The sequence below is a fragment of the Oncorhynchus mykiss genome, chromosome 4 (genome assembly GCF_057628025.1).
Source record: "Oncorhynchus mykiss isolate SJ-2025 chromosome 4, ASM5762802v1, whole genome shotgun sequence".
Taxonomy (NCBI): domain Eukaryota; kingdom Metazoa; phylum Chordata; class Actinopteri; order Salmoniformes; family Salmonidae; genus Oncorhynchus; species Oncorhynchus mykiss.
In genome coordinates this window covers 45,024,797-45,036,786 of record NC_143025.1, presented here as the reverse complement: position 1 = coordinate 45,036,786, position 11,990 = coordinate 45,024,797, and the positions used below count along the sequence as shown (strand labels likewise).

Genomic DNA, 11,990 nt, shown 5'->3' with positions numbered 1-11,990 from the left:
TGTGTGCTTATAGTATTGTTTTATTTGGCAACTGTGTTTTCAGCGGGATAAACAGCTTAGACCAGGTATTCCCAAACTGGGTACGTGCAATGCCGTCGGGTGTACGTCAAAAAAAAATGTGATTCACATTCAAAAAAATATATATAGAAAAACTCAGCGAGAAAAGGACCCTGTCTTTCAAAGATAATTCGTAAAAACAGATCTTCATTGTATAGGGTTTAAACACTGTTTCCCATGCTTGTTCAATGAAACATAAACAATTAATGAACATGCACGTGTGGAACGGTTGTTAAGACACTAACAGCTTACAGAGGGTAGGCAATTAAGGTCAAACTTAGGACACTAAAGAGGCCTTTCTACTGACTCTGTAAAACACCAAAAGAAAGATGCCCACGGTCCTTGCTCATCTGTGTGAATGTGCCTTAGGCATGCTGCAAGGAGGCATGAGGACTGCAGATGTGACCAGGGCAATACATTGCAATGTACGTACTGTGAGACGCCTAAGACAGTGCTACAGGGAGACAGGACGGACAGCTGATCGTCCTCTTATTGGCAGACCATGTGTAACAACACCTGCACAGGATCGGTACATCCGAACATCACACCGGTAGATACAGGATGGCAGCAAAAACTGCCCGAGTTACGCCAGGAACGCACAATCCCTGCATCAGTGCTCAGACTGTCCGCAATAGGCTGAGAGAGGCTGAACTGAGGGATTGTAGCCCTGTTGTAAAGGCAGGTCCTCACCAGACATCACTGGGCACAAACCCACCGTCGCTGGACCCGACAGGACTGGCAAAAAGTGCTCTTCACTGAAGAGTTGCGGTTTTGTCTCACCAGGGGTGATGGTAGGATTCACGTTTATCGTCGAAGGAATGAGCGTTACACTGAGGCCTATACTCTGGAGCGGGATCGATTTGGAGGTGGAGAGTCCATCATGGTCTGGGGCGGTGTGTCACAGCATCATCAGACTGAGCTTGTTGTCATTGCAGGCAATCTCAATGATGTGCATTACAGGGAAGACATCCTCCTCCCTTATGTGATACCCTTCCCTGCAGGCTCATCTTGACATTCAGCATGACAATGCCACTAGCCATACTGCTCGTTCTGTATGTGATTTCCTGCAAGACAGGAATGTCAGTATTCTGCCATGGCCAGCAAAGAGCCCGGATCTCAATCCCATTGAGCACATCTGGGAACTTGCAGGTGCCTTGGTGGAGGAGTGGGGTAACATCTCACAGCAAGAACAGGCAAATCTGTTGCAGTCCATGAGGAGGAGATGCACTGCAGTACTTATTGCAGCTGGTGGCCACACTAGATACTGACTGTTACTTTTGATTTTGACCCCCCCCCCCCCTCCCCCCCTTTGTTCAGGGACACATTATTCCATTTATGTTAGTCACATGTCTGTGGAACTTGTTCAGTTTATGTCTCAGTTGTTGAATCTTATGTTCATACAAATATGTTCACATGTTAAGTTTGCTGAAAATAAACGTAGTTGACAGTGAGAGGACGTTTCTGTTTTTTGCTAAGTTCATATACACTACCGTTCTGACTAACTTCTGAGTGAAGTTTCCTTGTTTTTGAAAGAAAAGCAATTTTTTTGTCCATTAAAATATCATCAAATTGATCAGAAATACAGTGCAGACATTGTTAATGGGTGCGTTCTCAGCACTATCCTGTACTCTCTGTTCACCCATGACAGCATGGCCATGCACGCCTCCAACTCAATCATCAAGTTTGCAGACGACACTACAGTAGTAGGCTTGATTACCAACAACGACGAGACGGCCTACAGGGAGGAGGTGAGGGCCCTCAGAGTGTGGTGTCAGGAAAATAACCTGACACTCAATGTCAACAAAACAAAGGAAATGATTGTGGACTTCAGGAAACAGCAGAGGGAGCACCCCCCTATCCACATCGATGGGAGAGTAGTGGAGAAGGTGGAAAGTTTTAAGTTCCTCGACGTACACATCACGGACAAACTAGAATGGTCCACCCACACAGACAGCGTGGTGAAGAAGGCACAATAGCGCCTCTTCAACCTCAGGAGGCTGAAGAAATTCGGCTTGTCACCGAAAACACTCACAAACTTTTAGAGATGCACAATCGAGAGCATCCTGTCGGGCTGTATCACCGCCTGGTACGGTAACTGCTCCGCCCACAACCGTAAGGCTCTCCAGAGGGTAGTGAGGTCTGCACAACGCATCACCGGGGGCAAACTACCTGCTCTCCAGGACAACTACACCACCCAATGTCACTCTAGCCATTTTAATAAGTAAAAATTGGATGTAATAAATGTATCACTAGTCACTTTATACTATGCCACTTTATATAATGTTTACATACCCTACACTACTCATCTCATATGTATATACTGTACTCTATACCACCTTGCCTATGCCATTCCGCCATCGCTCATCCATATATATTTTTATGTACATATTCTTATTCATTCCTTTACACTTGTTTGTATAAGGTAGTTGTGAAATTGTTAGATTACTTGTTAGATATTACTGCACGGTCGGAACTAGAAGCACAAGCATTTCTCTACACTCGCATTAACATCTGCTAACCATGTGTATGTGACAAATACAATTAGATTTGATTTGAAATTACTATTGTAGCTGGAAACAGCAGATTTTTTATGGAATGTCTACATAGGCTTACAGAGAACCATTATCAGAAACCATCACTCCTGTGTTCCAATGGCATGTTGTGTTAGCTAATCCAAGTTTAGTATTTTACAAGGCTAATTGATCATTAGAAAACCATTTTGCATTTATGTTAGCACAGCTGAAAACTGCTGTTCTGATTAAAGAAGCAATAAAACTGGCCTTCTTTATACTAGTTGAGTATCTGGAGCATCAGCATTTGTGGGTTCAATTACAGGCCCAAAATGTCCAGAAACAAAGTCCTTTCTTCTGAAACTCGTCAGTCTCTTCTTGTTCTGGGAAATGATGGCTATTCCATGCGAGATATTCAAAAGAAACTGAAGATCTCTTACAACGCTGTACACTACTCCCTTCACAGAATAGCGCAAACTGGCGCTAACCAGAATAAAAAGAGGAGTTGGAGGCCCCGGTGCACAACTGAGCAAGAGGACAAGTACATTAGAGTGTCTAGCCTGAGAAACAGATGCCTCCAAGTCCTCAACTGGCAGCTTCATTAAATAGTACCCGCAAAACAGTTCCTCTGTCCAGTTTCCGTGTTCTTTTGCCCATCTTAATCTTTTATTTTTATTGGCCAGTCTGAGATATCGCTTTATCTTTGCAACTCTGCCTAGAAGACCAGCATCCCGGAGTCGCCTCTTCACTGTTGACATTGAGACTGGTGTTTTGCGGGTACTATTTAATGAAGCTGCCACTCAAACTAGACACTAGACACATTTTTTTTCTTCACATTTTCAAATAGTTCACTTATATTTTAAATTTTTCCAAAACTACATTTGGGTGAGTTTTTTTTCGCTGCCAAAAATTACATTTAACCATCTAGTGTTCAGCAAAATAACAACACAATGTCAAATACAGGTAGCCTTGTCAAATAATTAACATCCATTCACATGAACCGTTACTCTCTCGCAGGAATTCCACTAGCGGTCCATATGTAGCCAAACGTAGCTGCTGCTCATGTTGGTATCTTTACTGATGGCGCAAAAGCCATGACAGGGAGACTGGCCTATCTTGGGGATGTTTTTTCTTGCCTGAATGATCTGAATCTAGGATTACAGGGACTCTCCGCAACTATATTCAATGTGCGGGACAAAGTTGAGGCTTTGATTAAGAAGTTGGAGCTCTTCTCTGTCTGCATTAACAAGGACAACACCACAGGTATTTCTATTATTGTATGATTGTTTGAATGGGATTATTGTACGATTCCCCACAGTCAAAACCATAAGGGGCTCCATACTCCTTGCACTCGCTACTGAAGGCTCAGGCTTGGGCTGTTATTATAGCCCAGGGTTGGGGGCCAATTCCATTTCCATTTCAAATCAAAATGAGGATTTTTTTCTCATACTTGAGTTAGAATTTATTTTCCTTTCCTGAATTGATTTAATAGAAATGTCAGTGACCAAATAATTCTGTGAGGAAAGTATCATAACAAGATAGAGTAACAAACTCATTCAGCAGGCAGACTATACAGAAGTACAGTAGGGTGGGCTCGGAACAACCCTGTGTGTTTTATCTCTGTCTATTTTTAGAGACTGGTACACGCCTCAATATTACCCCGAACCACAGAAAATAGGAACAAATGCCAAGTTTATGTGTGAAATGCTACCTCTGTTTAACTCTCTGTGGTTTATTAAACACATACACACTATGTCATTATTGTGTAGAGACAGTACAAGACTAGTTTAATTGATTATCATTTGGTTTTTACCACATCAACAACAGCCCAAAATCTCAAGCCTGTGGCCCTCAGTCAGTGGATTGGATTTTGTCCTCTGTTTTATCGTCTTACAACAGACTTCCCCTGGTACAAATCCCCTATAATATGTTAGTCAGCTAATTAAAGAATGAAACACTGTATTCCTGTGGGAGAAAAGCATGCAAACCAAACACTGTTTTCACTAATTACATTTGTGGCTCGTTAGCGAGTCCAGCTAATATTTGTTATGTCAGATTAGGGCTGGTTGGGGTTAATCCAGGATCACTAGACTACATAACACTTTTTCATGTTCTTTCCATTCTAACGCATTCCTGCCTCGCTCATTACAACATGCGTGTAGAAGACCTATTGTACAGTCCCTAGCTAGTAAACACATAACATGGTTACTCTTAAGACCCAGTGAACTTTAAATTGGGTATGGGTTATTATCAAATCAAATTTTACACAAAGTGTAGACCTAAAAATAAAACACAATTAAAGAGCAGCAGTAACATAACAGTAGTGAGGCTATATACAGAGGGTACTATGTAATATGTGTATATATATATATATATATATATATATATATATGTATATATATGCAAAAGTATTCGGGACCCTTGAACTTTGCGACCTTTTGCCACATTTCAGGCTTCATAACATACATACATACATACAAACATAAAGATATAAAACTATTTTTTTGTGAAGAATCAACAAGTGGGACACAATCATGAAGTGGAACGACATTTATTGGATATTTCAAACTTTTTTAACAAATCAAAAACTGAAAAATTGGGCGTGCAAAATTATTCAGAAAACTGCTGTTCACAAATGCTTTCCATCCAACCTCACTGAGCTCGAGCTGTTTTGCAAGGAGGAATGGGAAAAAAATTCAGTCTCTCGATGTGCAAAACTGATAGAGACATACCCCAAGCGACTTACAGCTGTAATCGCAGCAAAAGGTGGCGCTACAAAGTATAAACTTAAGGGGGCTGAATAATTTTGCACGCCCAATTTTTCCGTTTTTGATATGTTAAAAAAGTTTGAAATATCCAATAAATGTCGTTCCACTTCATGATTGTGTCCCACTTGTTGTTGATTCTTCACAAAAAAATACAGTTTTATATCTTTATGTTTGAAGTCTGAAATGTGGCAAAAGGTCGCAAAGTTCAAGGGGGCCGAATACTTTCGCAAGGCACTGTATGTATATATATGTGTATGTGTAGGTAGAGTTACATTGACCATGCATAGATAGTAAACAGAGCGTAGCAGCAGTGTAAAAGAGGGGGTGGGGGGGACAATGCAAGTAGTCTGGGCAGCCTTTTAATTAGCTGTTCAGGAGTCTTATGGCTTTGGGGTAGAAGCTGTTAAGAAGCCTTTTGGACCTAGACTTGGTGCTCCGGTACCGCTTGACGTGCGGTAGCAGAGAGAACAGTCTATGAATAGGGTGGCTGGAGTCTTTGACAATTTTTAGGGCTTTCTTCTGACACCGCCTGGTATAGGGGTCCTGGATGGCAGGGAGCTTGGACCCAGTGGTGTACTGGGCCGTACGGACTAATCTCTGTACTGCCTTGCGGTTGGAGGTCAAGCAGTTGCCATACCAGGCAATGATGCAACCTTCTGGATGCTCTCGATGGTGCAGCTGTAGAACTTTTTACGGATCTGGGGACCCATGCCAAATCTTTTCAGTCTCCTGAGGGGGAAAAGGCTTTGTCGAGCCCTCTTCACGACTCTCTTGGTGTGTTTGGACCATGATAGTTTGTTGGTGATGTGGACTCAAAGGAACTTGAAGCTCTCAACTTGCTCCACTACAGCCCTGTCGATGAGAATGGGGGCGTGCTCGGTCGTCCTTTTCCTGTAGTCCACAATCATCCCCTTTGTCTTGATCACGTTGAGGGATAGGTTGTTGTCCTGGCACCACCCGGCTAGGTCTCTGACTTTCTCCCTATAGGCTGTCTCGTCGTTGTCTGTGATCAGGCCTTCCACTGTTGTGTTGTCTGCAAACTTAATGATGGTGTTGGAGTCGTGCCTGGCCATGCAGTCATTGGTGAACAGGGAGTACAGGAGGGGACTGAGCACGCACCCCTGGGGGGCCACTGTGTTGAGGATCAGCGTGGCCAATATGTTGTTACCTACCCTTACCACCTGGGGACGGCCAGTCAGGAAGTCCAGGGTCCAGTTGCGGAGGGAGGTGTTTAGTTCCAGGGTCCTTAGCTTAGTGGTGAGCTTTGAGGGCACTATGGTGTTGAACGCTGAACTGTAGTCAATTAGTAGCATCCTCACGTACAGTTGAAGTCGGAAGTTTACATACACTTAGGTTGGAGTCATTAAAACTTGTTTTTCAACCACTCCATCAATTTCTTGTTAAACAAACTATAGTTTTGGCAAGTCAGTTAGGACATCTACTTTGTGCATGACACAAGTCATTTTTCCAACAATTGTTTACAGACTGATTATTTCACTTATAATTCACTGTATCACAATTCCAGTGATTTTTATTTTATTTTAGCCATTTTAGAATAAGGGTGTAACGTAACAAAATGTGGTAAAGGGGTCTGAATACTTTCCAAATGCACTGTACATTCTTTGTGATGGTCAGTTGACTTGTTGGTTAATGTTTCCAGGTTGTTTGCCGCCCCTGCCATAGGAGAGTAGGCTCATAAGGAAGGGTGGAGGTTGAGTGCAGCGTAATCCAGAACATTTTTGTGCAGATTTTTCACAAAACATGGAGAGACTCTTTTGTCTCTGAAGTAGCAGGTTTTGAATGCAGTCTGGGGCCCAGCTACCCAGCCCAACTACCTCTGCCTCTCAGATTGGGGTGGGTGTGGAAAATAGACACACATACTCTCTATCACTATGTATATGTGTCTGTCTTTCTTACTCGCCCCCTCGCTTTCTGTCCCTCCCCCACTCCCTCTCTCTCTCTCTCTCTCATCACCCCTCCCCTCCCAGTTCCTGAGGGATTTGTCAACGTTTTTCTGGCTGAATCACTTGCATGCCCTGAGGGATTGGTTAGGGCTCAAGACACTCACCTCTCACTCTTCCTGTGGTAACCCCTCCACTCAGCCCCTCGCCGTAAAACGGAACTGGTTGCGTGATCAGCCTCAGTGTGACTGGAAGGAGGTGGAGAGTTCAGCTAAAACCCTACACACTAGGTAAACCATTCAGTTTCCTTCCTTGATTACAGCTGTGAACAGACCCCAGACCTTCATATCTCTCTCTCTCTCTCCATTGTCACTCTCAATTCCTCTCTCCCTGGTGATACCGCTCCACTCCTCTCTGGTGCTCCACACCTCTACTTCTCTCTCTCCATTCCTCCTCATCCTGGGTGGTAGGGCAGATGTGCTCCGTGGGTTTTGCGCGGTCCCTGGGCTTTGCCCTTCTGCCCCTGGCTGTGTGCTGTATCATGGCCAACATCCTGCTGTTCTTCCCTGGAGGAGAGATCCAATATGTCCAACAGGAGCGACTGTCCAGGCTGATCTGGTTCATGATGGGAATCGGAGGGGGAGGTGTGTTGGTGAGTGTTAGTCTATTGTTACTACACAGGCTACAGTAGTATTATTGAGTTGATGGTTTATGGGTCAGATTTACAGGCTGTTCAGGGAGTGAATGGTAGATTCAAATATAAATATAAAGATAACTTTCACGGTCAAAACAGTTGGCCTTGTGTATATACAGTGGGGCAAAAAAGTATTTAGTCAGCCACCAATTGTGCAAGTTCTCCCACTTAAAAAGATGAGAGAGGCCTGTAATTTTCATCATAGGCACACTTCAGCTATGACAGACAAAGTGAGAAAAAAAATCCAGAAAATCACATTGTAGGATTTTTAATGAATTTATTTGCAAATGGTGGAAAATAAGTATTTGGTCAATAACAAAAGTTTATCTCAATACTTTGTTATATACCCTTTGTTGGCAATGACAGAGGTCAAACGTTTTCAGTAAGTCGTCACAAGGTTTTCACACACTGTTGCTGGTATTTTGGCCCATTCCTCCATGCATATCTCCTCTAGAGCAGTGATGTTTTGGGGCTGTTGCTGGGCCTGGACATGTACTGGCTTAAGCAGGGGGACACGTCTGGCACTGCAGGATTTGAGTCCCTGGCGGCGTAGTGTGTTACTGATGGTAGGCTTTGTTACTTTGGTCCCAGCTCTCTGCAGGTCATTCACTAGGTCCCCCCGTGTGGTTCTGGGATTTTTGCTCAAACCAAGCTGCTTACCTATTGCAGATTCAGTCTTCCCAGTCTGGTGCAGGTCTACAATTTTGTTTCTGGTGTCCTTTGACAGCTCTTTGGTCTTGGCCATAGTGGAGTTTGGAGTGTGACTGTTTGAGGTTGTGGACAGGTGTCTTTTATACTGATAACAAGTTCAAACAGGTGCCATTAATACAGGTAACGAGTGGAGGACAGAGGAGCCTCTTAAAGAATAAGTTACAGGTCTGTGAGAGCTAGAAATCTTGCTTGTTTAAGGTGACCAAATACTTATTTTCCACCATAATTTGCAAATAAATTCATTAAAAATCCTACAATGTGATTTTCTGGATTTCTTTTTCTCATTTTGTCTGTCATAGTTGAAGTGTACCTATGATGAAAATTACAGGCCTCTCTCATCTTTTTAAGTGGGAGAACTTGCACAATTGGTGGCTGACTAAATACTTTTTTGCCCCACTATATATTATTTTGGTCTTGTATTTCCTTTCTGATAATATCAGGTGGTAATCTGACACAATTAATTTATCTTGTGCTGTTGTTGTAAGAGGGCAGTTTGAGTGTGTGGCTAATCTGTATCCTGTATGTGTGTGTTTACCTTTCTGACAATGGGGACTTGCCTCATGGCTGTTTTCCTTACTGTGGAGATACTACAGGAGACAAAGGAAAACGGTTGTCAGCTCTTCCTCCGACAAGCTACCCCAGGAGTTGTATTTTCTTATTTGGAGGATTTGTCCAGAAACCCAGTCTAGGAATTAGCCATAATTTTATAAAACTGCTCTATAGACCATATGTTTGTGATTAGGGATGGTTGTACAGTACAGTGCTACAACCACAGAGCTCTTGATTGATTGAATTTATTAGATAATTAGATGTTGCAGGCTGCTCCAGCCGGAGACAACATCGCATACACAAAAAATGATTGAAGATAAAAACACGATAAAGCCTGTAGGCTTATTTACATTGTGGTCCACATTTCGCAGTGAGATACTGTGCAAGACCGACTCTTTAGATGCACTCAATGTAATTCAAATCAACACATTGAGGGTCTTGAGGATATTGTTTTATATAGAGGGTATACACTGAAATATCATACTGTGACAGACCCTGAGGTCTCCCGAATTGTGTGTCTCTGTAGATGTTTTTGCCTGCTGGAGTGTTCATCAGCCTGGGGAAGTGTACAGGCTGCTGTTGGAATGAAAGCTTCATGGTGAGGACTGATGCTTTGGTTACTTATTGTGATTTCAGACAGTGATTCTATTACTGTGCAAAAAGCAAAGGTGACAGGTCAGCCTTGATGTGTTCTTCAGCTCAGGCTTTTGTTGTTTTTTTGTAAACCGTCAAAGTAGGTTTGTGGATGTTATTTGGTTTGTTACACAAGCCTTTGATCCTATTAATAAAAGTACAGATGGTACAAAGGACTATTCAAACACTGTGAGGGACTATGCTAAGCTAATGCTATTAGGCTCATGAAAGGTAAGCTATGCCTAGCTAATCATACAAAGGGGCCATTGTAACACTATTAGGGGGTACACTATGTGAAGGATATGTGAAGGAGGCTTCACCATCAGGGAGTACAAAGCATCTGGGCCAGGGAGAGGAGCTGAACCTTATCTGTGTATACACTGGTTTGTAACAGTGATAAGCCAACATTTCTCCTCACACAACCACACACTACTCCCAAGGGGATTGTTATGCAGTTGATCTGGGATTAACAGGTATGCTTGAACCGTGTGTGTGTATATATATTTATATACTAATGTACAGTTTGTGTATTATATAGATGTGTGGGTCAGTAATGGCAGCTCTAGTGGGTCTGGCCGGCTCGGGATACTGTTTCATCATCTCAGCCATGGCCATGTTGGAGGGACCTCAGTGCTTCACTGCTCTGGGATGGTCTTATCCCTTCGCCAATGAGGGAGGAAGGTTAGTTTTACCCTCTTCACACAGGAAATGTGAATTATTCTGGAAATATTCTACCTATGTAGGTTTCTTTTAGGTGCCAAAATGCATTGGAAACAAATCCTCTGTGAGTGTGTGTGTGCGTTGTTCTGTTTTTGATTTGGAGTTAATTTTCTGTTGTGCGTCCACTTCCTATTGTGTGTGTGTGTGTGTTATGAAATGACATCCTGTCGAGTGAGTCACAGCTTCTTATCAAACTGCAATACAGACTGTAATATACACAACTTTAATTTCTGTGTCTGTCCACAGGTACCTAATGGAGAAGGACACGTGGTCTAATTGCCTGCAGCCTGTCAGCATTGTAGAGTGGAACGTGACCCTGATGTCCATCCTGCTGGGCCTCAGTGGGCTGGAGTTCATCATATGTGTCCTGCAGGTCATCAATGGGCTGGTGACAGCTGTCTGCAGACCCTGCTGCTACAAGCAGGACTACACCCTCAATGCCTAAACACACACATAGATGAGACACACACACAGACACCTGCACACACACACAAAATTTGACACACACACATGTAAATTATACATACACACGCATGCATATAACTTAAGATTGATGTGCATACACATGATATGACACATGCACACACATACGATACACGCCAGGAGCGTGTACAATGTCATCTGTTTAACATTGCTTTCCAAACACTCCTGGGGGTGTATCTCAATAGTCCAACTTCCTCTCCTCGTATCCTACATAGTCCCTGGGCCAGTTTCTAATCAGAAAGTGTGATTAATAAGCGAATGCTGTCTCATCCCTGTATGAGGGAGAGATACCTGTCTGAATGTTCAGTTAATTTATAGTATTAATTTCAAAGCACTGTATTAGAAATACACTGAATGAATGTGTGTATAATACAGACCGGAACTGTAGTATTTTTTATGTTTGATGTCTTAAGTCTACATTTTACTAAAGCACAAAAGTATATATTTTTTTGTATGAAAGTTTTGTCTTTTGTAATACTGTTTTCATTTTCTGAAAATTGTTGTCTCGCAGATGCTAAATTGTTAAGGCCATTTTATATATTTAGTGCATTTGTCATATATTTTAGTGTTTGTGCTGCCTTAAATAAATCCGTATTTTCCATTTGAATTGTTTGGATTATAATTTTTTGTAAACATGATACATTTGTCAACGCTGTATACTTTGATACTTATTTGAATAAGGATAGACGGGTTGGTTGGTGAGCAACAAAACTGACACGTGCGCAACTACGGGGCAAAACAAACAGGGTTGGCTTAGATTGTTGAAAACATGTAAATTATATTATGTCTCTAATGTTTATTGAAAATCTAAATATACTGAACAAAAATAAAAACACAACATGTAAAGTGTTGGTGTCATGAGCTGAAATATAAGATCCCAGAAATGTTCCATATGCACAAAAAGCTTATTTATCTCAGATTTTGTGCACAAATTTGTTGTCATCCATGTTAATCAGCATTTCTC

The 11,990-nt window shown here is 42.3% G+C and overlaps 1 protein-coding gene across 3 annotated transcripts; it reads left to right on the top strand.

Annotated features, from left to right (window-relative positions):
* The first annotated feature begins 7,323 nt into the window (after positions 1 to 7,323).
* On the top strand, positions 7,324 to 11,633 carry LOC110521850 (transmembrane 4 L6 family member 1). Of its 3 annotated transcripts, none has more exons than XM_021599778.3 (5): positions 7,324 to 7,526; positions 7,707 to 7,888; positions 9,717 to 9,788; positions 10,362 to 10,504; positions 10,790 to 11,633. In XM_021599778.3, exons 2-5 carry the CDS (start codon positions 7,712 to 7,714, stop codon positions 10,986 to 10,988), a joined length of 591 nt encoding a protein of 196 aa, XP_021455453.1. In that variant the 5' UTR covers positions 7,324 to 7,526; positions 7,707 to 7,711; the 3' UTR covers positions 10,989 to 11,633. The 3 variants fall into 3 exon arrangements, with proteins under 3 accessions (XP_021455453.1, XP_021455454.1, XP_021455455.1); XM_021599779.3 differs by having other exon boundaries at positions 7,361 to 7,526; positions 7,712 to 7,888; XM_021599780.3 differs by lacking the exons at positions 7,324 to 7,526; positions 9,717 to 9,788 and having other exon boundaries at positions 7,538 to 7,888.
* The last annotated feature ends 357 nt before the right edge of the window (positions 11,634 to 11,990 follow it).